At 41.6% G+C, this 26,790-nt stretch overlaps 1 protein-coding gene across 1 annotated transcript in view; it reads left to right on the top strand.

Annotated features, from left to right (window-relative positions):
• The window catches only part of DOCK5 (dedicator of cytokinesis 5), a 270,685-nt gene extending 266,235 nt beyond the window's left edge, over positions 1 to 4,450 (top strand). Inside the window, exons 49-52 of the mRNA XM_088838043.1 lie at positions 242 to 410; positions 1,077 to 1,215; positions 2,620 to 2,723; positions 3,680 to 4,450. Of these exons, the coding sequence (XP_088694169.1) occupies positions 242 to 410; positions 1,077 to 1,215; positions 2,620 to 2,723; positions 3,680 to 3,784 (517 nt within the window). The 3' untranslated portion in view covers positions 3,785 to 4,450. The remainder of the gene's footprint in view (positions 1 to 241; positions 411 to 1,076; positions 1,216 to 2,619; positions 2,724 to 3,679) is intronic.
• The last annotated feature ends 22,340 nt before the right edge of the window (positions 4,451 to 26,790 follow it).

Below are 26,790 nucleotides of genomic sequence, written 5' to 3' on the forward strand. Positions count from 1 at the left end.
TTTTTATTTTTTTACATGTAGTTGATTTATAATGTTGTGTTAATTTCTGCTGTATTGCAAAGTGACTTGGTTGTACATCATATATATTCTTTTCCATAGTCTTTTCCATTCAGTATCACAGGATACTGAATAGAGTTTCCTATGCTGTAAAGTAGGACCTTGTTGTTTATCCAGCCTCTATATACCAGTTTGCATCCATTAACCCCAGCCTCCCAATCCTTCCCTCCCCTACCCCTGATAGGTCCATCCTGGAGCCACTTTTGGAGCGCAGGGCCTCGTCAGGAGCCAGAGTGGAAGATCTGTCCCTCAAAGAGGAGAGTGAGACTCGGATGAGCAAGTTCAAGATTAAAGATTGGAGTCTGAGCAAGTCCCAGGTCATCGCAGAGAAAGAGCCAGAACCTGATCTGATGGTAAAAACAAAAAACCCAAAACAAGATGTCTGTAAGTTTTCCACTGTGTTCCCTGTAGGCAGGCTTTTCACCATTGATGTCATAACTGTGAGTGACCAGGTTGAAGCCTGGCATGGTTTCTCAGGACACAGCAGCCTGGGATGGGCTCAGATCTCAGATGGTGCTAAGAAAACCATGTACAGAGATCCAACTCTCTAAATCAGTAACGGTGCAAGATCTACCCTCAGTGAAAATATGTGGATTTATGCTTAGAGTTGTGGTTCTTACCACCATGTTCCATGAGCCCATCCAAACGTCATTTCCCTCCTTTTCGTTTTAAAAAAATGAAATAAAAAGTACTTTTTCTTCCTTAAGCCATATCATGTTGTTAAATGTGGTGGGACCAGTTATCCCTGAGAATCAGGGTGGCTCATCTCCAAACTAAATGACACAGCCCATTGGCTAGCCAGAAAGTAGTCTGTGGACCAATGATTCCCTATTTATGTCTTCACCCTCGTACCCCCGACGTGCTAGTGTGGTAAACTTACAGAGGCCTTTTGGAATTTTGCCCTTTAACAAGATTCTGCTCTGCAGACAGGGTTGTTTAAGGAGTATTGATGAGTTCGACCTTCCTCACTGTGAAAATGTTTTGCTTTGTTTCCCCGCCCCCCCCCACCCCTCTACTAGAGCCCAGCCAAGAAATCACAGAGACCCAAGAGTCTCCAGCTGTCGGACAATCGGCTGACACCATTTCCTGGCGCTTCACCTCCACAGTCGACACCCCTGAGCCCACCCCCACTCACTCCTAAAGCAACCAGGGCCCTGAGTAAGTTTACCTGTAGAGACCCTTTATAGTCATTTCACTAGGTGATGGAGTATGTTTATGAATCTAGGCCATTTTTAATCAAAATAGCCACAAGGGGTCTGAGATGATAGTCAAGTTGGTTCAGTTTGGTGGTCATGGATGTCATTCAATTAGATTAGTATTTGGCCAGAGTCCTTAGGTTTCTAAGACTCATTAAACTTTTCTATACAGGGAACCATGGGGCTTTCCTAGTGGCCCAATGGTAAAGAATCTGCCTGCCAGTACAGGAAACACAGGTTCAATCCCTGTGAGGGATTCAACTCCCTGGGTGAGGAGTAGGAATCCAGGTAGGAACTCCAGTTCAATCCCTGGAGTAAGAAATGGCAACCCACTCCAGTATTCTAGCCTGGAAAATCCCATGGATGGAGAATCCTGGCGGACTACAGCTCCTGTGATCATAAAGAGCTGGATATGACTTAGCAGCAGTAAAGGGAGCACCACAGGGTTTCACTGCCCGTTTTCCAGTGCTGATGGTATAAATGAGATAGATTGGACTAGGACTAGACAGGAAGTAATTTAGGAACTTTTGGGCAAGTAGCCATGTTCTTTATGTGGAGAAAGGTCTGAAAGGATAAGAAATAGACAAATTACACTCAGGTTTGGGGAGTCAGCAGTAGACAAGTCCTGAGATGAAGTACAAGGACGCTTAACACAAAGGAGCAGTGGAAGAATAGATCATCACCCCAAATAGGAGACTGTAGTCAGCCAATGTCAGAGTTAATCAGGCACGGTTTCCTGGAGGAAGTAGGTATTGCACTCTTTAAATCAGGGGTATGTAAGCTCCAGAATCTCATGCCTGATGATCTGAGATGGAGCTGATGGAATAATAATAGAAATAAAGTGCATAATAAAAGTAATGTGCTTGAATCATCCTGAACCCTTCTCCTCACTACCACTAACACCACGGTCCGTGGAAAAGTTGTCTGCCACGAAACCAGTCCCTAGTGCCAAAAAGGTTGGGGACTGCTGCTTTAAATGATAAAATTGTAATAGTCCAATATAACCAGTATTTATTAACTACCTAGTTTGTGACAGATTTTTTTTCTAAGAACTTGGGACATATCAGAGAACAGAGTAATATCCTAAATTCTAGAAAATATTCTCACCTTCAGTGTAATAGTGGCACCCTTCAACAAAACATGAAATTTTTACTTAAGAATTTCTCATGACACCTTCTGGTGAAGGAAGGATGCTACATGTGTCCCAGCGGGTAAGAGGTCTTTGTTCTATCCACAAAAACCATAGAATGTGACCTTAGCGATTTGATTGACCAGGTGGCTTAGGGTGGCATTGGCCAGCAGAAATGCCATGAGGTTCCTCAGTGAGTTCATCTCTCTGCTTTCATCTACTTTGTGTCATTTCCAGGCTCCCCATCGTTGCAGACAGATGGACCGACAACAGCTAATGTCCCACCACCCCCTCCCCCCAAAAGCAAGCCCTATGAGAGCAGCCAGAGGAACTCTACAGAGGTAAGAAGGTGACAGTGGACACTGGGGCTGGGGAGCACCCACCACTCATGGGAATGTAACCTTGGATTTCCCCAGGTTTTTGATAGGCAGGTTGTCCCATTGATTTGCCACTCTGATCAGTTTTTGATTCATTCCTGAAACGATGAAAGAGAGGGGCGTTTTCAATGGGAAGGAAGAAGATGCTGTCTGACCTTTCATTGGATTGAAGGGCCCTCACCCTGGGTCCAGAGAAGGGAAATAAGCCAGGAGTTCTGACTCATACCTGAATGAGTGAGGGATAGTCATTCTGGAAGGGCCTCCAGTGGTTTCCTTTATTCATTCAACACATATTTACTGAGCCCTTACTATACATATGGGCTTCCCAGGTGGCACTAGTGGTAAAGAATATGCCTGGCAATGCAGGAGACACGAGAGACGCAGGTTTGGTCACTGGGTCGGAAAGATTCCCTGGAGTAGGAAATAGCACCTCACTCTAGTTCTCTTGCCTGGAGAATCCCATGGACAGAGGAGCCTGGTGGGCTATAGTCCATGGGGCTGCATCGTACATGGCTGAACACTTAGTAATGCTATTTTGGGGAGCCTTCCTTGGTGGCTGAGATGGTAAAGAATCTGCCTGCAATGCAGAAGACCTGGGTTCGATTCCTGGGTCAGGAAGATCCCCTGGAGAAGGGAATGGCACCCTACTCCACTGTTCTTGCCTGGAGAACTCCATGGGCAGAGGAACCTGGCAGGCTACAGTCCATGGAGTCGCACAGTTGGAGACAACTGAGCAATACACACACAAAAGGGAAAAGGGGGAGATTAAATTAGTCATATCTCTATTTGCTTTGCAAAGGCTGTGTAGATAAACTCAGATCACTTATAAGCTAACACTGAATGTTGGAGATGTGGAGGAGAAGGCAAAATTAGGAAGAAAGGGAAGACTCATTTCTCCTTTTGTGTATCCACCCCACCAGATTGCACCCCCACTGCCTATCCGAAGAGAAGCCAAAGCCCCACCCCCTCCACCTCCAAAAGTACGGAAATCTGGCATCCTTTCTTCTGAGCCTGGATCCCAGTAAGGATCTTATCCTCTCTCTGGAGCTCTGAGCACCTGGACCACGGATGCCTGGGAATTGGCCTTGGAGAAGCAGGGTCCTCATTGCCCAGGGTCCCTGCTGGCCGCCTTTCGTGATCTGGAACTGAGGTTCACCATTTCAGCACTGGTTTCGTCTTTTCAAAAGCCTCTTTTTGATCCATGCCTGAGGCCCTGCCATTTCTCCTCCAACCAATGTGGAATGCCACAGTTGGCCACTTCCTGTGTTTCTCCCTCACCATTATTACATTTCAGCCTCCAGCACAGAACCACCAGGGTCTCCAGGAGCCTGGATAAGCTCTTCGTTGGTGCTGGTGGTGGGAAAATCCTTACAAACCTACTCCTTAGAGGAATTTCCTGCTTTGCTTCTGAAAAGCTGTACTTAAGACATTGCTTTCTCATGTGGACACACCCTGTGATATAACCTATTGGAAGAGACCAATATCAAGTACTTTGGTAGCCAAAATTATCTATCTATCTGAGGTTTCCCTGTGCCTTTTTTTTTTTTTACGGGAAAGAACATCTTTTTCATGGAGATTGGCTGCTTTCAAGTAGGAATGGCTATCATTGTTGAAAGAACGTGGACTCAACCGTGAGCCCCGAGCACCTGTGTTTCCCCCACCCCAACCCACCTAAACCGCCCCCCTCCACCTTCCCAGGAATTCCCCACACTCCCGACTAACGGTCCTCTCTGCACGGCAGTCACTTCTTCCTATCACGGACTCCTGAGGCTCTGACTTTTGCACAGTTTCTTCTATTACCTCGGAGCTCAAATCACTGGATATAAGGGACTTAGAAGCCTGGATTGAACTGCTTTGCTTCAAGATCTCATTGGAATGGTTTGGTGGCCCCCCATCTGCAACCTGATTTTATCCTGGAGAATACAGTGCAATATCTCTCGTTGATTATTTATTCCTTCTTGATTGTTGATTTGATGATGTGTTCACAGTACCCTTATCAGTCCTCTTTTCAGAAGAAAAGATAGGGTGATTCAGAGGATCAAATATTACGAGCAGATATGTAAACAGCCACACTGAATTAAAGACCTTTTGAGCTCGAAGGCCCTTAAAAGTCCTATAATAACTGGCCCTCCCCCATTTTGTAGATAAGGAAATTGAGGCTCAGCCCAGAAAATCCTACTACAGACTCTTCCTAATAACCCAGCTTGCTCATTGAGTTTATGCCTAGATAACATCTCTAGAAGACAACCCTGATGAATTCTTCAGTCCCTACCCCTAGCTGGAACAACGGTGGAAATGTCCCAGATAATTTCTGTACTACTTAGCTTTTTATGGCAAAATAGAAAACATTTAGAGTATGGATGCCCTGGGTCAGCCTGTGGGTATGCTCACCAGGGACTCTTCCGCAGCCTAGCCAGGTCACCTTGCCTTTGGGGTCCAGGAGAGGTGGGGGGTTTCCCAGATGGCTCAGTGGTAAAAGAATCTGCCTGCCAATGTAGGAGACACAGGAGATTTGGGTTCAGTCCCTGGGTCGGGAAGATTCTGTGGAGAAGGAAAGGGCAACCTGCTTCACTAACCTTGCCTGGAGAATCCCATGGACAGAGGAGCCTGGCAGCTATAGCCCTTAGGAGTCGGACACAACCAAGTGACTGAACACACACACAGGAGAGAGAGAGATTTAACCTCCAAAAATTTGGGTTTTCTTGCCTACCTCTTTGGGTGCCTATTTCACTACCACTCCTTCTAGGAGAGATGTGTAAATTCATCACAGCATCAGGGAAGTAAAACTTCTGAGCCGTGTCCAGGTTCACTGAAGAAATGAGAATACATCCTTGCTAGTGCCGTGTTCTTTCTTTGGCTCCACTCGGAGCACTCACATGTGATGTAGCAGAAAGATGTGAAGAAGCCAGGGTTCTGGAAGTAGCCTGTTCAGGTCTGAATCAACCCAGCTATGGTGTCTCTCAGCTTTGTACACCCCCTTGAATTATTTTAAATTCTCTTGAGCTTTTTTCACCTTTCAAAATGGAGGTCATCCATCCCACGCAGACTGCCAGGGGCTCAAGTGAGACTGACTCTTTGAAGTAGATCCTCACTCTGTGGGCCTTTCTTGTCTCTGCTGGGCCTACATAATATTTGAAGCTCTCCACAAGCATGATCGATCTTCATTTTTGATTTTGTAGAAGGTAATTTGGAGGGTGAGTGCAGATTAGTTCTGCACACAACAGTCCCTCTCCAAAAGGTAGCATCTTATATATGACTAGGGACAAATTGTTAATAAGACCTGAAGACGGGACTTCCTTGGTGGTCTAGTGGTTAAAACTCCACCCTTCCAATGCAGGGGATATGGGTTCGATCCCTGGTTGGGGAACTAAGGTTCCACATGCCATGTAGTTTGGCCAAAAAAAATTTTTTTTAAAGATCTGGACTTGATTTTAAGTGGCACGAGAAGAGGAAGAGCCAATCTGCAGGGCTGACCTGGAACCCAGAGCAGCTTCTGAGAAGTTGTGAGGCAGACTGGCTGGAGGGGGGATTCATGAGCTTTACATCCTTCCATTAAAATAGAAGGATGTAAGCTGCATCACAAAAGAAAGAAACCAGAAGCATGTTCCTTTCAAGTCACAAGGATGAGTTGTAAGTTCTGGCCTTTGGTCAGAGGTTAGGGCTTCCCAAGGGGTGCAGTGATATAGAATCTGCCTGCCGTCGCAGGAGACAAGGGTTTGATCTTTGGGTCAGGAAGATCCCCTAGAGGAGGAAATGGCAACCCGCTCTAGTATTCTTGCCTCGAAAATCCCATGAACAGAGAAGCCTGGCGGGTTACAGTCCCTGGTATCACAAAGAATTAGACTTGATTGAGCGCACACACAGGGACATCCAATAGCCCAGTGCCCAAATACATTTCCTTTTTTAATGTTTTCCTGTAAGATTCCTTTCCGATATTCACGCAAATCCTAGATCTCTCCTGCCTGAATACACAGCATTCCAGGTCATGTGGTGAATAAGAGGTCCCAGGGAACACTGGACTGCTCACCCTTGGTCAGAAAGAGTCCCGTTTGATGAAAGATCCTAAGTAATGTCTGTCCTGAAGTCAAAGAGGGAAGCTGCAAAGAGATGCTTTAGGATTACCATAAAGGTAGGCGAAATACTGAAGAAACAACTGGTCCTAATTTTCCTGATAAGAACTCTGAAGTATTGAAAACCCTTGGAAGTAGGCCCTGAATTGTCACAATCTTTGTGGATATTGGTTTATGGAATTTTTATTTGAAATCCTTTCTTCCCTCTCTCTCTCTCTCCATCTTGGTGACTTGTCTTGTTTTGAATTTTTTTTCAAAGAATCATTTCATTCAGCATAGATTAAGCTCTTACTGAATGCCAGACACTATCCTAAACACCCAGGTTGTGACAGTCCAATGTATTCAAAGGGAACAGCCCCAGATACGAGGATTGTGTTGTGTGATGGGAGTGGCAAGAGAGTGACATTGGACTTAAAGGAAGCCATAAATAAGGTGCTGGGCCAGGGGTTGCTTTCTTCTTCTCCACCTTTATGCCTTGATTCCAAAATTACAGTTGTTTTCTACTGTCAGAGAGACCCATTAAAAAAACAACCACCACCCTCAGATCGCTAAGACAGAGCCAGAGATCAAGCAGGATATGAGATTATAAGCTGCCTTTGCTAACTCTAAGCTTGGAGACTCCTTTCCCTCTCCTTGCCCTTGGGTCTTGGGGTGATTTCTTGTTTTGAAATTAAGGTGTAACATTCAGACAGTTAAGGTCACAAATCTTAGGTATACAGATGAATCCAGTTTGATAATAGTGTACACTCAAGTTACCACCTCAAAGAGCCACAGACTTCTCCCAGCCGCATGGAAGTCTCCCTGGCATCCGTGCTGTCATTTATCAAAGGCATATAAGGCCCTTCCATTTGGACTGTCCTTCCTGTCATTTTGCAGGTTTAATGAAAAGGGAAGGAAAAAACCCTACTATCAACACACAAGAAGACTCTATAAAGGGTGTACGTTTGGCAGGTCAATTTGGTCAGTCCCTGGACCTTAACCTGAATTTTTTCATATAAAGTACATGTATACATACATATGTGTGTGTGTGTGTGTATTTGAGGTTACATGATTTTTTTAGAATCCTTTCAGGCCTAGCTTTCTTTTAAGTGAATGAAAAAGAGGGGTGGAGAGTCAGAAGAAACCTTAAGTTTCTTTTCCAAAGCTTTTAAATCCTTACCTCATGACTCAGTAGTACTGTAAAGTTAAATTGGAAAAGGTAAATTGCCCTTTGGGTGGGTTGAGAGTGGAATTATCAGTTTTACTCTACAAAAGGAGAATGTTTTCCTTTTAAGTTCATGATTTCAGGCTGATGCTTACAGTCCAGCCAAGGCTTATCTCCTTTCTATGCATCCAAGATTCATCCATTAGCCACATTTTGTGAATTGTTCATCCAAACTTTGTCAAAAGCCCAGTTGCCTTGATTGTGCGAACTAGTTGGGTTTCAAACACAAATCGGTAAGAAGATATGCACTGAAGTAGAAAACATTTTGTTCAGATTTGCTGTAATTTATTTTTTAAATTAAAAATGGAAATGTATTTTAAAGTTTGTGTATTTACTTGATTATTACCCTTATATTAATGAATTCCTTCCTGAACATTTCCCTATTGACATATCACACTCAATAGTCTCTCTGGGTCTTGTTTCATTCCATTTGTTTTAAACTTGTACTGTGGGAGTCACGGAACCTCTTTGCCTAAAAGCAATCAAAACTGCAAACTATTTGGTTCTTTCTTCACCCAAACCCCATTCATCCCATGGCATGTGAGCTGATGGTTTTCTGATAACTATTTAATACAATAAGTCCCATTCCTTCACTCATTTACTACAAATAATTAGGCATAGTTGTGGAACTAGTGTAAAGAACACTCCTACCAACGCAGGGGACAGAAAGAGACATGAGTTAGATCCCTGAGTCATGAAGATTTCCTGGAGTAGGAAATGGCAACCCACTCCAGTATTGTTGCCTAGAGAATCCCATGGGCAGAGGAGCCTGGGAGGCTACAGTCCGCGGAGTCAGAAACAGCTGGACACGACTGAGTGACTTAGCATAAGCACAAAGGTGTTAGGAAGTGTTCTAATTTTATTCTTTTACATGTAGCTGTTCAGTTTTCCCAGCAACATTTATTGAAAAGGCTGTCTTTGCCCCATTGAATATTCTTTCCTTCTCTGTCAAAAATAACGTACCCATTGGTATATGGGTTTATATCTTATTCCATTGGTCTATATTTCTGTTTTTGTGCCAATACCATTCTGTCTTGATGAAGCGCGGCAACTGCGACAGAGCAGAAGCACAGCCAAGAGGAGCTACCACACGTCCAAGGTCGGGAGTGGCAGCCAAGAGGAGCTACTTCACATCCATGGTAAGGAACAGTGGCTGCGCTTTACTGGAGCAGCCGTGAAGAGATACCCCATGTCCAAGGAGAGAGAAACCCAAGTAAGATGGTAGGCACTGAGAGAGGGCATCAGAGGGCGGACAGACTGAAACGATAGTCACAGACAGCTAGCCAGTCTGATCACAGGGACCACAGCCTTGTCTAACTCAGTGAAACTAAGCCTTGCCATGTGGGGCCACCCAAGACAGAAGGGTCATGGTGGAGAGGTCTGACAGAATGTGGTCCACTGGAGAAGGGAATGGCAAACCACTTCAGTATTCTTGTCTTGAGAACCCCATGAACAGTATCAAAAGGCAAAAAAGATAGGACACTGAAAGATGAACTTCTCAGGTCAGTAGGTGCACAATATGCTACTGGAGATGAGTGGAGAAAACTCCAGAAAGAATGAAGGGATGGAGCCAAAGCAAAAACAACACCCAGTTGTGGATGTGACTGGTGATAGAAGCAAGATCCAATGATGTAAAGAGCAATATTGCATAGGAACCTGGAAAGTTAGGTCCATGAATCAAGGCAAATTGGAAGTGGTCAAACAGGAGATGACAAGAGTGAACATCGACATCCTAGAAATCAGCAAACTAAGATGGAATGGAATGGGTGAATTTAACTCAAATGACCATTATATCTGCGACTGTGGGCAGGAATCCCTTATAGTAGGAGTATGATTATGATGGAGTAGCCATCATAGTCAACAAAAGAGTCCAAAATGCAGTACTTGGATGCAATATCAAAATCAACAGAAAGATCTCTGTTCGTTTCCAAGGCAAATCATTCAGTATCACGGTGATCCAAGTCTATGCCCCAACCAGTAACGCTGAAGAAGCTGAAGTTGAACGGTTCTATGAAAACCTACAAGACCTTCTAGAACTATCACCCAAAAAAGATGTCCTTTTCATTATAGGGGACTAGAATGCAAAAGTAGGAAGTCAAGAAACACCTGGAGTAACAGGCAAATTTGGCCTTGGAATACGGAATGAAGCAGGGCAAAGGCTAATAGAATTTTGCCAAGAGAATGCACTGGTCGTAGCAAACACCCTCTTCCAACAACACAAGAGAAGATTCTACACATGGATATCACCAGATGGTCAACACTGAAATCAGATTGATTATATTCTTTGCAGCCAAAGATGGGGAAGCTCTATACAGTCAGCAAAAACAAGACCAGGAGCTGACTGTGGCTCGGATCATGAAATCCTTATTGCCAAATTCAGACTTAAAGAAAGTAGGGAAAACCACTAGACCATTCAGGTATGACCTCAGTCAAATCCCTTATGACTATACAGTGGGAAGAAATAGATTTAAGGGACTAGATCTGATAGAGTGCCTGATGAACTGTGGACGAAGGTTTGTGACATTATACAGGAGACAGGGATCAAGACCATCCCCAAGAAAAATGCAAAAAAAGCAAAATGGCTGTCTGAGGAGGCCTTACAAATAGCTTTGAAAAGAAGGGAAGTAAAAAGGAAAGGATAAAAGGAAAGATATTCCCATTTGAATGTAGAGTTCCAAAGAATATCAAGGAGAGGTAAGAAAGCCTTCCTCAGTGATCAATGCAAAGAAATAGAGGAAAACAATCAAATGGGAAAGACTAGAGATCTCTTCAAGAAAATTAGAGACACCAAGGGAACATTTCATGCAAAGATGGGCTCAATAAAGGATAGAAAGGGTAGGGACCTAACAGAAGCAGAAGATACTAAGAAGAGGTGGCAAGAATACACAGAAGAACTGTACAAAAAAGATCTTCACGACCAAGATAAATACGATGGTGTAATCACTCACCTAGAGCCAGACATCCTGGAATGTGAAGTCAAGTGGGCCTTAGAAAGCATTATTACTACAAACAAAACTAGTGGAGGTGATGGAATTCCAGTTGAGCTACTTCAAATCCTGAAAGATGATGCTGTGAAAGTGCTGCACTCAGTATGCCAGCAAATTTGGAAAACAACAGTGGCCATAGGACTGGAGAAGGTCAGTTTTCATTCCAATCCCAAAGAAAGGCAATGCCAAAGAATGCTCAAACTACCGCACAATTGCACTCATCTCACACGCTAGTAAAGTAATGCTTAAAATTCTCCAAGCCAGGCTTCAGCAATACGTGAATGGTGAACTTCCAGATGTTTCAAGCTGGTTTTAGAAAAGGCAGAGGCACCAGAGATCAAATTGCCAACATCTGCTGGATCATGGAAAAAGCAAGAGAGTTCCAGAAAAAAACATCTACTTCTGCTTCATTGACTATGCCAAAGCCTTTGACTGTGTGGATCACAATAAACTGTGGAAAATTCTGAAAGAGATGGGAATACTTGACCACCTGACCTGCCTCTTGAGAAGCCTGTATACAGGTCTGGAAGCAACAGTTAGTACTGGACATGGAACAACAGACTGGTTCCAAACAGGAAAAGGAGTACGTCATGGCTGTATATTGTCACCTTGCTTATTTAACTTCTATGCAGAGTACATCATGAGAAACGCTGGGCTGGATGAAGCAAAAGCTGAAATCAAGATTGCCGGGAGAAATATCAATAACATCAGATATGCAGATGACACCACCCTTATGGCAGAAAGTGAAGAAGAACTAAAGAGCCTCTTGATGAAAGTGAAAGAGGAGAGTGAAAAGGTTGGCTTAAAGCTCAATACTCAGAAAACTAAGATCATGGCATGCAGTCCCATCACTTCATGGCAAATAGATAGGGAAACAGTAGAAACAGTGACTGACTTTATATTTCTGGGCTCCAAAATCACTGCAGATGGTGACTGCAGCCATGAAATTAAAAGACACTTACTTCTTGGAAGGAAAGTTATGACCAACCTAGATAGCATATTGAAAAGCAGAGACATTACTTTATCAACAAAGGTCAGTCTAGTCAGGACTATGGTTTTTCCAGTGGTCATGTGTGGATGTGAGAGTTGGACTGTGAAGAAAGCTGATCACTGAAGAATTGATGCTTTTGAACTGTGGTGTTCAAGAAGACCCTTGAGAGTCCCCTGGATGCAAGGAGATCCAACCAGTCCATCCTAAAAGAGATCAGTCCTAGGTGTTCATTGGTAGGACTGTTGTTGAACCTGAAATTCCAATACTTTGGCCACCTAATGTGAAGAGCTGACTCACTGGAAAAGACCCTGATGCTGGGAAAGATTGAGGGCAGGAGGAGAAGGGGACGACAGAGGATGAGATGGTTGGATGGGATCACTGAGTCAATGGACATGGGTTTGGGTGGACTCCGGGAGTTGGTGATGGACAGGGAGACCTGGTGTGCTGCGGTTAATGGGGTTGCAAAGAGTAGACACGACTGAGCAACTGAACTGAACTTAATGACTGTAGCTTTGTTGTATAATCTGAAGTCGGGAAGATTGATTCTTCCAGTCCATTCTTCTTTTTCCAGACTGTTTTGGATATTTGGGGTCTTTTGTGTTTCCATATGAATTGTGAAATTCTTTGTTTTAGTTCTGTGAAAAGTACCATTGGTAATTTGATAGGAGTTGCATTGAATCTGTAGATTGCATTTGGTATATAGTCATTTTCTCAATATTGATTCTTCCTACCCAGGAACATGGTATATATCCCTCCCTCTGTTTATGTCATCCTTGATTTCTTTCATTAGTGTCTTGTAATTTTCTGTGTACAGTTCTTTTGTCTATTTATGTAAGTTTATTCCTAGATATTTAATTCTTTTTGTTTTAATCACACGGTTAATGTGATTGATTCCTTAATTTCCCTTTCTGATTTTTCATTGTTAGTATATAGAAATGCAAGTGATTTCTGTGTATTGATTTTGTATCCTGCAACTTTGCTAAATTCACTGATTAGCTCTAGTAATTTTCTGATACTGTTCTGTCTTCAGGGTTTTCTATGTACAATATCATGTCATCTGCACAGTGAGAGCTTTACTTCTTTTCTGATCTGGATTCCTTTTATTTCTTTTTGTTCTCTGATTGCTGTAACTAGAATTTCCAGAACTATGTTGAATAATAGTGATGAAAGCGGACACCCTTGTCTTGCTCCTGATCTTAGGGGGAATGCTTTCAGTTTTTCACCATTGAGAATAATGTTTGCTGTAGGCTTATCATATATGGCCTTTATTATGTTGAAGTAGGTTCCTTCTGTGCCCATTTTTTTGAAGAGTTTTAATCATAAATGGGTGCTGAATTTTGTCAGAGGCTTTTTCTGCATCTATTCAGATTATCATATGGTTTTTATCTTTCAGTTTGTTAACATGATGTATCACATTGATTGATTTGTGTATATTGAAGAATCCTTACATTCCTGGAATAAACCCAACTTGATCATGTTGTGTGAGCTTTTCAACATGTTGCTGAATTCTGTTTGCTAAGATTTTGTTGAGGACTTTTGCATCTATGTCCATCAGTGATATTGGCCTGTAGTTTTCTTTTTTTGTGTTGTCTTTGTCTGGTTTTGGTGTCAGGGTTTTGCTGACCTTGTAGAATGAGTTTGGAAGTGATCTGTCATCTGCAATTTTTTGAAAGAGTTTTAGAAGGATCAGGATTAGCTCCTCTCAGTTGGTGATGGACAGGGAGGCCTGGCGTGCTGTGATTCATGGGGTCGCGGAGAGTCGGACACGACTGAGCAACTGAACTGAACTGAACTGAAATGTTTGATAGAATTCTCCTGTGAAGTCATCTGGTCCTGGGCTTTTGTTTTTTCGGAGATTTTTGATCACAGCTTCAGTTTCAGTGCTTGTAATTGGGTTGTTCATAATTTCTGTTTCTTCTTGGTTCAGTCTTGGAAGATTGAACTTTTCTAAGAATCTGTCCATTTCTCCCAGGTTATCCATTTTCTTGCCATATATTTGTTCATATCTCTTATAATCCTTTATATTTCTGCATTGTCTGTTATAACCTCTCCTTTTTCATTTCTAATTTTGTTGATTTGATTCTTCTCTCTTTTTTTCTTGTTGAGTCTGGCCAATGGTTTGTGAATTTTATCTTGTTAAAGAACCAGCTTTTAGTTTTATTAATCTTTACTTTTATTTCACTTGTTTCTGTCATTCCTTTTTCATTTATTTCTGCTCGGATCTTTATGATTTCTTATCTTCTACTAATTTTGGTGGGTTTTTTCTTCTTCTTTTTCCAGTTGTTTTAGGTATAAAGTTAGGTTGTCTGGTCAATGTTTTTCTTGTTTCTTGAGATAGGATTGTATTGCTATAAACTTCCCTCTTAGGACTGCTTTTGCTGCATCCCATAGGTTTTGAGTTGTCCTGTTTTCATTGTCATTTGTTTCTAGAAATTTTTTTATTTCCCTTTTGATTTCTTCAATAACCTTTTGGTTATTTAGAAATGTGTTGTTTTATCTCCATGTGTTTGTGTTTCTTAAACTTTTTTTCTTGTAATTGATATCTAGTCTCATAGCATTGTGGTCAGAGAAGATGCTTGATATTTCAATTTTCTTAAATTTACTGAGGTTTGATTTGTGACCCAAGATGTGGTCTATCCTGGAGAATGTTCCATGTGCACTTGAGAAGAAGGTGTATTCTTCTGCATTTGGATGGAATGTCCTGAAGATATCAATGAGATCCTTCTCATCTAAAGTATCATTTAAGACTTGTGTTTCCTTATTAATTTTCTGTTTTAATGATCTGTCCATTGGTGTTGCTGCTGCTAAGTCACTTCAGTCGTGTCCGACTCTGTGTGACCCCACAGACGGAAGCCCACCAGGCTCCCCCATCCCTGGGATTCTCCAGGCAAGAACACTGGAGTGGGTTGCCATTTCCTTGGTGTTAGTGAGGTGTTAAAGTCTCCAACTATTATTGTGTCATTGTCCATTTCTCCTTTTATGTCTGTTAGTGTTAGTCTTATGCATTGAGTTGCTCCTGTGTTGGGTGCATAGATATTTACAATTGTTATGTCTTCCTCTTGGATTAATCACTTGATCATTATGTAGTGTCCTCCCTTTTCTCTTCCTTATCTCATTTTTATTTTAAAGTCTATTTTTTCTGATATGAGATTGCTACTCCAGCTTCCTTTTGCTTCCCATTTGCATGGAATATATTTTTTCATCCTCTCACTTTCAGTCTATGTGTCTTGAGGACTGAAGTGGGTTTCTTGTAGACAACTATATATGGGTCTTGTTTTTATATCCATTCAGTCAGTCTGTGTCTTTTTGTTTGCGCATTTAATCTATTTACATTTACAGTAATTATTGATATAAATGTTCCTACTGCCTTTTTCTTAATTGGGGTTGATTTTATAGATCTTTTTTCTTTTCTTGTATTTCTGGACTATATAAGTCCGTTTAACCTTTGTTGTAAAGCTGGTTTGGTAGTACTGAATTCTCTTAACTTTTGCTTGTCTGAAAAGTTTTTTATTTCTCCCATCAATTTTGAATGAGATCCTTGCTGCGTACAGTAATCTTGGTTGTAGGTTTTCACCTTTCAGTACTTTAATTAGATCCTGCCATTCCCTTCTGACCTGCAGAGTTTCTGCTGAAAGATCAGCTGTTAAGCATATGAGGTTTCCCTTGTATGTTACTTGTTGCTTCTCCCTTGCTGCTTTTAATATTCCTTCTTTGTGTTTAGTGTTTGTTAGTTTGATTAGTATGTGTCTTGGCATGTTTCTCCTTGGGTTTATCCTGTATGGGATTCTGTGCCTCTTGGACTTCGTTAACTATTTTCTTTTCCATGTTGGGGAAATTTTCAACTGTAATCTTTTCAAAAATTTCCTAATATCTTTTCTGTTTCTGTTCTTTTTCTGGGACCCCTATAATTTGAATGTTTGTGCGTTTGATATTGTCCCAGAGGTCTCTGAGACTATCCTCAGCTCTTTTCATTCTTTCTACTTTATTCTGATCTTCAGAAGTTATTTCTACCATTTTATCTTCCATCTCACTGATTCGTTCTTCTCCTTCAGATATTCTCCTTGTGATTCCTTCTAGAGTATTTTTAATTTCAGTAATTGTGTTGTTTGTCTCTGCATGTTTATTGTTTAATTCTTCTAGGTCTTTCTTAATTGATTCTTGCATTTTCTCCATTTTGTTTTCAAGGTTTTTGATCATCTTTGCTATCATTATTCTGAATTCTTTTTCAGGTAGTTTGCCTGTTTCCTCTTCATTTGTTTGGACTTCTGTGTTTCTAGTTAGTACCTTCATTTGTGTAGTATTTCTTTGCCTTTTCATTATATATATTCTTAACTTATTGTGTTTGAGGGCTCCTTTTCCCAGGCTTCAAGGTTGAATTCTTTCTTCCTTTTGGTCCCTGCCCTCCTAAGGTTGTTCCAGTGGCTTGTGTAAGCTTCTTGTAGGGTGAGATTTGTGCTGAGTTTTTGTTCGTTTTCCTCTGATGTGCAAGGCTGAATGAGGTGGTAGTCCTTTCTACTGATGATTGCGTTTGTATTTTTGTTTTGTTTGTTGTTTAGATGAGGCATCCTACACAGGATGCTACTGGTGGTTGGGTGATGCTGGGTCTTGTATTAAGTGGTTTCCTTTGTGTGAGTTCTCACTATTTGATATGCCCTAGGGTTAGTTCTCTGGTAGTCTGGGGTCTTGGAGTCATTGCTCCCACTCTCAAGGCTCAGGGCTTGATCTCTGGTCAGGAACGAAGATGCTACAAGTGGATTGTTATGGCATTAAGTGAGATTGTAATAAATATCCAAAAATGAAAAACCAAAGATGAACCCCAGACAAATGTCCATTACAAAATCAGTCAAATAATAATTAAAATAATAGAATATACACATATACACCCATGAGCAAAGTCAAAACAGTCCAACAAAAATAAAGTACAATACATTGACCCGGCAAACAAAGGAAATCAAAAATTATATTTACCAGTTAAGAACAAAACTAACTAAAGCATAAACTGGAAAACAAAACTAAGGTGCTAAGTGGGGATTAAAGCACTGAAAACAAAACTAACAAACACGTTGAGGGGGAAGAAAGCAAAGAAAGAATAGATACAAAAAGTTAAATAGAGGTAGATGCAGACGAATTATATACATTAAAGATTAACTGCAAGGGGAAAAGAGCAGAAGCAAAGGCAAACAAAGGAATAAGTGTAGAAAAAATTGATAGGTTTAAAGAAAATTAAAAGTTAAAATTATAAAAAAAGGGGGGAAAAAACGAAAAAGAAAGAAAAAACAAAAAACAGGAAAATTCCACAGAACTGCAAAAGTCCAATGTAGATACAGAGGTTTATAGCAAGTGTGACTGAATGTACACTTATACACCTATAAGCAAAGTCATAACGGTCCAACAAAAATACAGTACAATAGATTGACCCAGTGAACAAAGGAAACCAAAAATTTTATCTACCAGAACAAAACTAACTAAAGTATAAACTGGAAAACAAAGCTAAAGCAGGGTGCCAATTGGAGAATAAAACAATGAAAATAAAACTAACAAATATATTGAGAGGCAAGGAAAGAAAGAATAGATGTGCAAAGTTAAATAGAGGTAGATGAAGGTTTACATACATTAAAGATTAACTGCAAAGGGAAAAGAACAGTAGTAATGGAAAACAAATAAATGTAGAAAAAATACATTAGGTTTAAAATTTTAAAATTATTTTTAAAAATGGAAGAAGAAATAAAAAAGGAAAATTCCACAGAACTGCAAAAACCCAACATAGAGGCAGAGGTTTATAACAACAACAAAATGGGTGACTGAATATACATATATACATATACACCCATAAGCAAAATTAAAACAGTCCAACAAAAAATAGATTGACCCAGCAAATAAAGGGAACCAAAAATTATATCTACCAGAACAAAACTAACTAAAGCATAAACTGAATATATACTTATATACATTTATATACACAACATTTATTCAGCAAATGAATAAATGTAGAAAAAATAATAGGTTCTAAAAAATTAAAAAAGGAAAACTCCACCGAACTACAAAAGCCCAGTGTAGATGGAGAGGTTTATAACAACAATAAAAAATGTGACTGACAGTATGGTACTGGCATAAAGACAGAAATATAGATCAATGGAACAAAATAGTCCAGAAATAAATCCATACACCTATGGACACCTTATCTTTGACAAAGGAGGCAAGAATATAAAATGGAGAAAAGACAGTCTCTTTAACAAGTGGTGCTGGGAAAACTGGTCAGCCACTTGTAAAAGAATGAAACTAGAACACTTCCTAACACCATACACAAAAATAAACTCAAAATGGATTAGAGAACTAAATGTAAGACCAGAAACTATAAAACTCCTAGAGGAGGAACAAGATGGCAGAGGAATAGGACGGCGAGACCACTCTCTCCCACACAAATTCATCAAAAAAACATTTGAACGCAGAGTAAAGTCCACAAAACAACTTCTGAATGCTGGCAGAGGTCATCAGGCACCCAGAAAAGCAGCCCATTGTCTTCGAAAGGAGGTAGGAAAAAACATAAAAGATAAAAAGAGAGACAAATGAAGTAAGGACAGAGCTCCATCCCGGGAAGGGAGGCTTTAAAAAGAGAGAATTTTCCAAACACCAGGAAACACTCTCACTGGCGAATCTGTGGCAAGCCTTGGAAGCTCAGAGGGCCACATAACCGGGAGGAAAAAGAAATAATTAAAACCCACAGATTACCCGCCAAACGGTAACTCCCAGCGGAGAAGCAGGGCAGATGCAGTGCAGACGCCTGCATATGCCATTAGCAAGCGGGGGCTGGGCAGGGAGGAGTCAGCTGAACTGCTTAGAGAGAGGACTGGACTTGAATGCCGCGAGAACAATCTGAGAGAACTGGGGATAGCAAAGCAGACTGGGATAGCTTCCCGTGAAAAGGCGGAAAGCTCTAACCTAAGACTCCGCCAGCCCCGCTCACAGAACAAAGGACTGAGCAGAGCAAGCCAGCTGCAGTTGGCCCATCCCCCACCCCCCAGCCAAGACAGGCAAGGGAGGGCAGCCAGAGCCGGTGGGGGCAATCGTGGCCCCAGAAAGGCATCCGATACCAAACTGCAGGCAGGCTTCATTGCTGATCAAGACTTCTTGGGCTCGAGCCGGTCGATATCCACCTGCGCCGGTGTACACCCAGAAAACCGAGTGGCAGGGACAGGGGAGGCAAAAGTCGCAGCGACTGAGCTTGCCAAACACCTGGTCACCTGAGCTGCTCAGACTGGGGAAGGCACAAAACGCAGGCCCAGCCAAGTCTGCGCCTTTGTGGAGTACCTGAGAACCTGAACTTGAGCCGCTCAGACCTGGGAAGTGCATACAACCCAGCGCCAGCCTCAGACAATTCCCGGCAGAGCAACCTAGAGCCTGTGCAGTGTAGACTGGGACAGCATACGTGCTGTGAGCGGGGGCAAACCCAGTGTGGCCGAGACGCTGCGAGCACTCTCCACAGATGCCAGAGATAGTTGTCTGCAGTGTTCCTCTCTTCCCAGAACAGGACTGAACAACTGAGCCTTAAAAAGTGTCCGCCCGCACCCTAGTGTCAGAGCAGAAATTAGACACTGAAGAGACCAGCAAACAGAAGTAAAACAGAGGGAACCACCTTGGAAATGACAGAGTAGTCTAGAGGCTACTCCAAGAATAAGACCGAAAACCAGAGGCAAGAGGCTTAAGCCCGAATCCTGAGAACACCAGAGAACTCCTGACTCCAGGGAACATTAATCGATAGGAGCTCATCAAACGTCTCCATACCTACACTAAAACCAAGTACTACCCAAGGGTCAACAAGTTCCAGAGCAAGACATACCACGCAAGTTCTCCAGCAACACAGGAAAATAGCCCTGAGCTTCAATATACAGGCTGCCCAAAGTCACTCCAAACCCACTTACATCTCATAACTCATTACTGGACACTTCATTGCACTCCAGAGAGAAGAAATCCAGCTCCACCCACCAGAACACCGACACCACCTTCCCTAACCAGGGAACCTTGACAAGTCACCCGTCCAACCCCACACACAGCGAGGAAACTACATAATAAAGAGAACTCCACAAACGGCCAGAAGAGGGAAAGGCCACCCCAAGCACAGCAATATAAGCAAGATGAAGAGTCAGAGAAGTACCCAGCAAGTAAAGGAACAAGATTAATGCCCACCAACACAAAAGAGGAAGATATAGGGAATATACCTGATAAAGAATTTCGAATTTTGGTGGTGAAAATGATTCAAAATCTTGAAAGCAAAATGGAGTTACAGATAAATAACCTGGAGAAAAGGATTGAGAAGATAGAAGAAAGGCTTAATAAGGACATAGAGGAAATAAAAAAGAGTCAATATACAATGAATAATGCAATAGATGAGATCAGAAACACTCTGGAGAGAACAGTAGAATAACAGAGGCAAAAGACAGGATAAGCGAGCTAGAAGATAGAATTGTAGAAATAAATGAAACAGGAAAAAAGAAAAATGAATTGAAAGAAATGAGGACAATATTAGAGACCTCTGGGACAATGTTAAACGCTCCAACATTCGAATCATAGGAGTCCCAGAAGAAGAAGACAAAAAGAAAGACCATGAGAGAATACTTGAGGAGATAATAGTTGAAAACTTCCCTAAAATGGGGAAAGAAATAATCACCCAAGTCCAAGAAACCCAGAGAGTCCCCAACAGGATAAACCCAAGGCGAAATACTCCAAGACACATATTAATCAAATTAACAAAGATCAAACACAAAGAACAAATATTAAAAGCAGCAAGGGAAAAGCAGCAAATAACACACAAAGGGATTCCCATAAGGATAACAGCTGATCTTTCAACAGAAACTCTTCAGGCCAGGAGGGAATGGCAAGACATACTTAAAGTGATGAAAGAAAATAACCTACAGCCCAGACTACTGTACCCAGCAAGGATCTAATTCAAATATGAAGGAGAAATCAAAAGCTTTACAGACAAGCAAAAGCTGAGAGAATTCAGCCTCACCAAACCAGCTCTCCAACAAATGCTAAAGGATCTTCTCTAGACAGGAAACACAGAAAGGGTGTATAAACTCGAACCCAAAACAATAAAGAAAATGGCAACAGGATCATACTTATCAATAATTACCTTAAACATAAATAGGTTGAATGCCCCAACCAAAAGACAAAGGCTGGCTGAATGGATACAAAAACAAGACCCCCATATATGTTGTCTACAAGAGACCCACCTCAAAATGAGGGACACATACAGACTGAAAGTGAAGGGCTGGAAAAAGATATTCCATGCAAATAGAGACCAAAAGAAAGCAGGAGTAGCAATACTCATATCAGATAAAATAGACTTCAAAACAAAGGCTGTGAAAAGAGACAAAGTAGGAAACTACATAATGATCAAAGGATCAATCCAAGAAGAAGATATAACAATTATAAATATTTATGCACCTAACATAGGAGCACCGCAATATGTAAGACAATTACTAACAAGTATGAAAGGGGAAATTAACAACAATGCAATAATAGTAGGAGATTTTAATACCCCACTTACATCTATGGATAGATCAACTAAACAGAAAATTAACAAGGAAACACAAACTTTAAATGATACAATAGACCAGTTAGGCCTAATAGATATCTATAGGACATTTCACCCCAAAACAATTTCACCTTTTTCTCAAGCGCACATGGAACCTTTTCCAGGATAGATCACATCCTGGGTCATAAATCTAGCCTTGGTAAATTCAAAAAAATTGAAATCATTCCAAGCATCTTTTCTGACCACAATGCAGTAAGATTAGATCTCAATTATGGGAGAAAAACTATTAAAAATGCCAACATATGGAGGCTGAACAACACGCTGCTGAATAATGAACAAATCATAGAAGAAATCAAAAGAGAAATCAAAATATGCATAGAAATGAATGAAAATGAAAACACAACAACCCAAAACCTCTGGGACTGTAAAAGCAGTACTAAGGGGGAAGTTCATAGCAATACAGGCACACCTCAAGAAACAAGAAAAAAGTCAACTAAATAACTTAACTCTACATCTAAAGCAACTAGAAAAGGAAGAAATGAAGAACCCCAGGGTCAGTAGAAGGAAAGAAATCGTAAAAACTAGGGCAGAGATAAATGCAAAAGAAACAAAAGAGACCATAGCAAAAATCAACAAAGCCAAAAGCTGGTTCTTTGAGAAAGTAAATAAAATTGACAAACCACTAGCCAGACTCATCAAGAAACAAAGGGAGAAGAACCAAATCAATAAAATTAGAAATGAAAATGGAGAGATCTATTAGGACACTAATAGATGGAGAAATAGACCGTGTTCATGGATTGGAAGAATAAATATTGTACAAATGTGTATACTACCCAAAGTAATTTATACATTCAATGCAATCCCTATCAAGCTACCAACGATATTTTTCACAGAACTAGAACAAATAATCTCACAATTTGTATGGAAACCTCGAATAGCCAAAGCAATCTTGAGGAAGAAGAATGGAACTGGGCAATTAACCTGCCAGACTTCAGGCTCTACTACAAAGCCACAGTCATCAAGACAGTATGGTACTGGCATAAAGACAGAAATATAGATCAGTGGAACAAAATGGAAAGCCCAGAGATAAATCCACGCACCTATGGACACCTTATCTTTGACAAAGGAGGCAAGAATATAAAATGGAGAAAAGACAGTCTCTTTAACAAGTGGTGCTGGGAAAACTGGTCAGTCACTTGTAAAAGAATGAAACTAGAACACTTCCTAACACCATACACTAAAATAAACTCAAAATGGATTAGAGAGCTAAGTGTAAGACCAGATTCTATAAAACTCCTAGAGGAGAACGTAGCAAAACACTCTCCGACATAAATCACAGCTGGATCCTGCAAGACCCATCTCCCAGAATATTGGAAATAAAAGCAAAAATAAACAAATGGGACCTAAATAAAATCAAAAGCTTCTGCACAGCAAAGGAAACTATAAATAAGGTGAAAAGACAGCCTTCAGAATGGGAGAAAATAATAGCAAATGAAGCAACTGATAAAGGATTAATCTCCAAAATATACAAGCAGCTCCTGCAGCTCAATTCCAGAAAAATAAATGACCCAATCAAAAAATGGGCCAAAGAACTAAACAGACATTTCTCTAAAGAAGACATAAAGATGGCTAACAAACATGAAAAAATGCTCAACATCCCTCATAATCAGAGAAATGCAAATCAAAACCATAATGAGATACCATTTCACATCAGTCAGAATGGCTGCTATCCAAAAGTCTACATGCAATAAATGCTGGAGAGGGTGTGGAGAAAAGGGAACCCTCTTACACTGTTGGTGGGAATGCAAACTAGTACAGCCACTATGGAGAACAGTGTGGAGATTCCTCAAAAAACTGGAAATAGAACTGCCATATGATCCAGCAAACGCACTCCCGGGCATACACACCGAGGAAACCAGAATGGAAAGAGACACATGTACTCCAGTGTTCATCACAGCACTGTTTATAATAGCCAGGACATGGAAGCAACCTAGATGTCCATCTGCAGACGAATGGATAAGAAAGCTTTGATACATATACACAATGGAGTATTTTTCAGCCATCAAAACGAATGCATTTGAATCAGTTCTAATGAGGTGGATGAAATTGGCGCCTATTATACAGAGTGAAGTAAGCCAGAAAGAAAAACATCAATAGAGTATACTAATGCATATATATGGAATTTAGAAAGATGGTAACCTTAACCCTGTATATGAGACAGCAAAAGAGACACAGGTGTATAGAACAGTCTTTTGGACTCTGTGGGAGAGGGCGAAGGTGGGATGATTTGGGAGAATGGCATTGAAGCATGTATATTATCATATATGAAACGAATCACCAGTCCAGGTTCGACGCATGATATAGGATGCTTGGGGCTGGTGCATGGGGATGGCCTGGAGGGAGGATATGGAGAGGAGGGAGGTGGGAGGGGGGTTCGGGAGGGGGAACACATGTACACCCGGGGCGGATTCATGTCAATGTATGGCAAAACCAACCAATATATTATTGTAAATTAATTAGCCTCCAATAAAAAAAATAAAAATAATGTGACTGAGAAAAAAATTTAAAAACTCAAAAGCTTAATTAGATTTCATAGTGCAAATAAAATTGACAGCTGCAAGGAGCGGGGGGCAGGGGGGAGGAAAAAAAGAATCCAAAAGAATCTATCAGTTCAGTTCAGTCGCTCAGTCGTGTCCGACTCTTTGCGATCCCATGAATCACAGCACGCCAGGCCTCCCTGTCCGTCACCAACTCCCGGAGTTCACTCAAACTCAGGTCCATCGAGTCGGTAATGCCATCCAGCCATCTCATTATCTGTCGTCCCCATCTCCTCCCACCCCCAATCCCTCCTAGCATCAGAGTCTTTTCCAGTGAGTCAACTCGTTGCATAAGGTGGCCAAAGTATTGGAGTTTCAGCTTTAACATCAGTCCTTCCAATGAACACCCAGGATTGATCTCCTCCAGAATGGACTGGTTGGATCTCCTTGCAGTCCAAGGGACTCTCAAGAGTCTTCTCCAACACCACAGTTCAAAAGCATCAATTCTTCGGCGATCAGCTTTCTTCACAGTCCAACTCTCACATCCATACATAGAACAAGTCAAAACATCAGAATAATAAATGTTTTTCTTGAGTTACTGCTGTCAGAATCCCTTGCTGGAAGTCACAGTCCACCTCATCTCCCTAGGATGACCTCTAGCACTCTGCTGATCTCTGGACCTGCTGTGGGGGCATCTCAGGTTCTAATCTGGTCCTATTATTCTGTTTTCTGGCTTCCAATGTCCACAGCTATCAGAGCTAGTGCATTTTCTTTTGTGGGAGCTCTCAATGACATTTATATATTCCATAGACACAGAGTGTGCCTAGTTGATGATGTGGCTTTAATCTGCAGCTTGTGCAGCTGGTAGGAAGGTTTGGGGTCTTCTTCTTTAGTCACACTGCCCCTGGGTTTCAATTGTGGTTTTATATTCACCTCTGCATGCGGATCATCAACTGCAGTTTGCTCCTGAGGCTTCCCTGGAGGACTTGGGTTTGTGCCTGTGAGGGGCAGGTGTGGAGGTGGTGCAGCTGCTTGGGTCGCAGAGGTTCTATCAGCCCCAGGTACTCAGTGGAGTTGGCAGCTGGGGCAGCAGGAAATATAGTGCTTTAGATGAACTCATCTCACATGCTAGTAAAGTGATGCTCAAATTTCTCTAAGCCAGGCTTCAGCTATACGTGAACTGTGAACTTTCAGATCTTCAAGCCAGTTTTAGAAAAGACAGAGGAACCAGAGATCAAATTGCCAACGTCCGCTGGATCATTGAAAAAGCAAGAGAGTTCCAGAAAAACATCTATTTATGCTTCATTGACTATGCCAAACCTTTGACTGTGAATTTTCCATAGTTTATTGTGGAAAATTCTGAAAGAGATGGGAATACCAGACCACCTGACCTGCCTCTTGAGAAACTTGTATGCAGGTCAGGAAGCAACAGTCAGAACTGTACATGGAACAACAGACTGGTTCCAAATAGGAAAAGGAGTACGTCAAGGCTGTATATTGTCACCCTGCTTATTTAACTTATATGCAGAGTACATCATGAGGAACGCTAGGCTGGAAGAAGCACAAGCTGGAATCAAGATTGCTGGGAGAAATATCAATGACCTCAGATATGCAGATGATACCACCCTTATGGCAGAAAGTGAAGAAGAACTAAAGAGCCTCTTGATGAAAGTGAAAGAAGAGAGTGAAAAAGTTGGCTTAAAGCTCAACATTCAGAAAACTAAGATCATGGCATCCGGTCCCATCACTTCATGACAAGTAGATGGGGAAACAGTGGAAACAGTGTCAGACTTTATTTAGGGGGGCTCCAAAATCACTGCAGATGGTGATTGCAGCCATGAAATTAAAAGACACTTACTCCTTGGAAGGAAAGTTATGACCAACCTAGACAGCATATTATAAAGCAGAGACATTACTTTGCCAACAAAGGTCCATCTAGTCAAGGCTATGGTTTTTCCAGTGGTCAGGTATGGATGAGAGTTGGACTATAAAGAAAGCTGATAGCCAAAGAATTTATGCTTTTGAACTGTGGTGTTGGAGAAGACTCTTGAGAGTCCCTTGGACTGCAAGGAGATCCAACCAGTCCATCCTAAAGGAGATGGGTCCTCAGTATTCATTGGAAGGACTGATGTTGAAGCTGAAACTTCAGTACTTTGACCACCTGATGTGAAGAGCTGACACATTGGAAAAGACCCTGATGCTGGGAAAGATTGAGGGCAGGAGGAAAAGGGGATGACAGAGGATGAGATGGTTAGATGGCATCACTGAGTCAATGGACATGGGTTTGGGTGAACTCCAGGAGTTGGTGATGGACAGGGAGGCCTGGCATGCTGCGGTTCATGGGGTCACAATGAGTCAGACACGACTGAGTGACTTAACTGAACTGAGAAGGGTATGGCAACCAATATTGGCCAATACACACCAGTATTCTTACCTGTTGAACCTCCTTCCCTGACAGAGAAGTCTGGCAGGGCACAGTCTACAGGGTCGAAAAGAGTTAGACAATACCAAAGAGGCACAAGACTTTTTGCCTGTGGCAGCTCTGCAAGTGAGAGTTGAGCATGAAGGTGGCGCAGGTGCTTGGCTTGTGGGGATCGTGGCGGCGCCAGTGTGCAGGGGCATGGATTTCCTGAACGTGAAGTAACTCAGTCATGTCCCAACTCTTTGCGATCCCATGGACTATGGCCCACCAGACTCCTCCATCCAT

This window comes from Moschus berezovskii, chromosome 7 (genome assembly GCF_049115385.1).
Source record: "Moschus berezovskii isolate FMDL1 chromosome 7, NW_MosBer_1.0, whole genome shotgun sequence".
Classification (NCBI taxonomy): Eukaryota; Metazoa; Chordata; class Mammalia; order Artiodactyla; family Moschidae; genus Moschus; species Moschus berezovskii.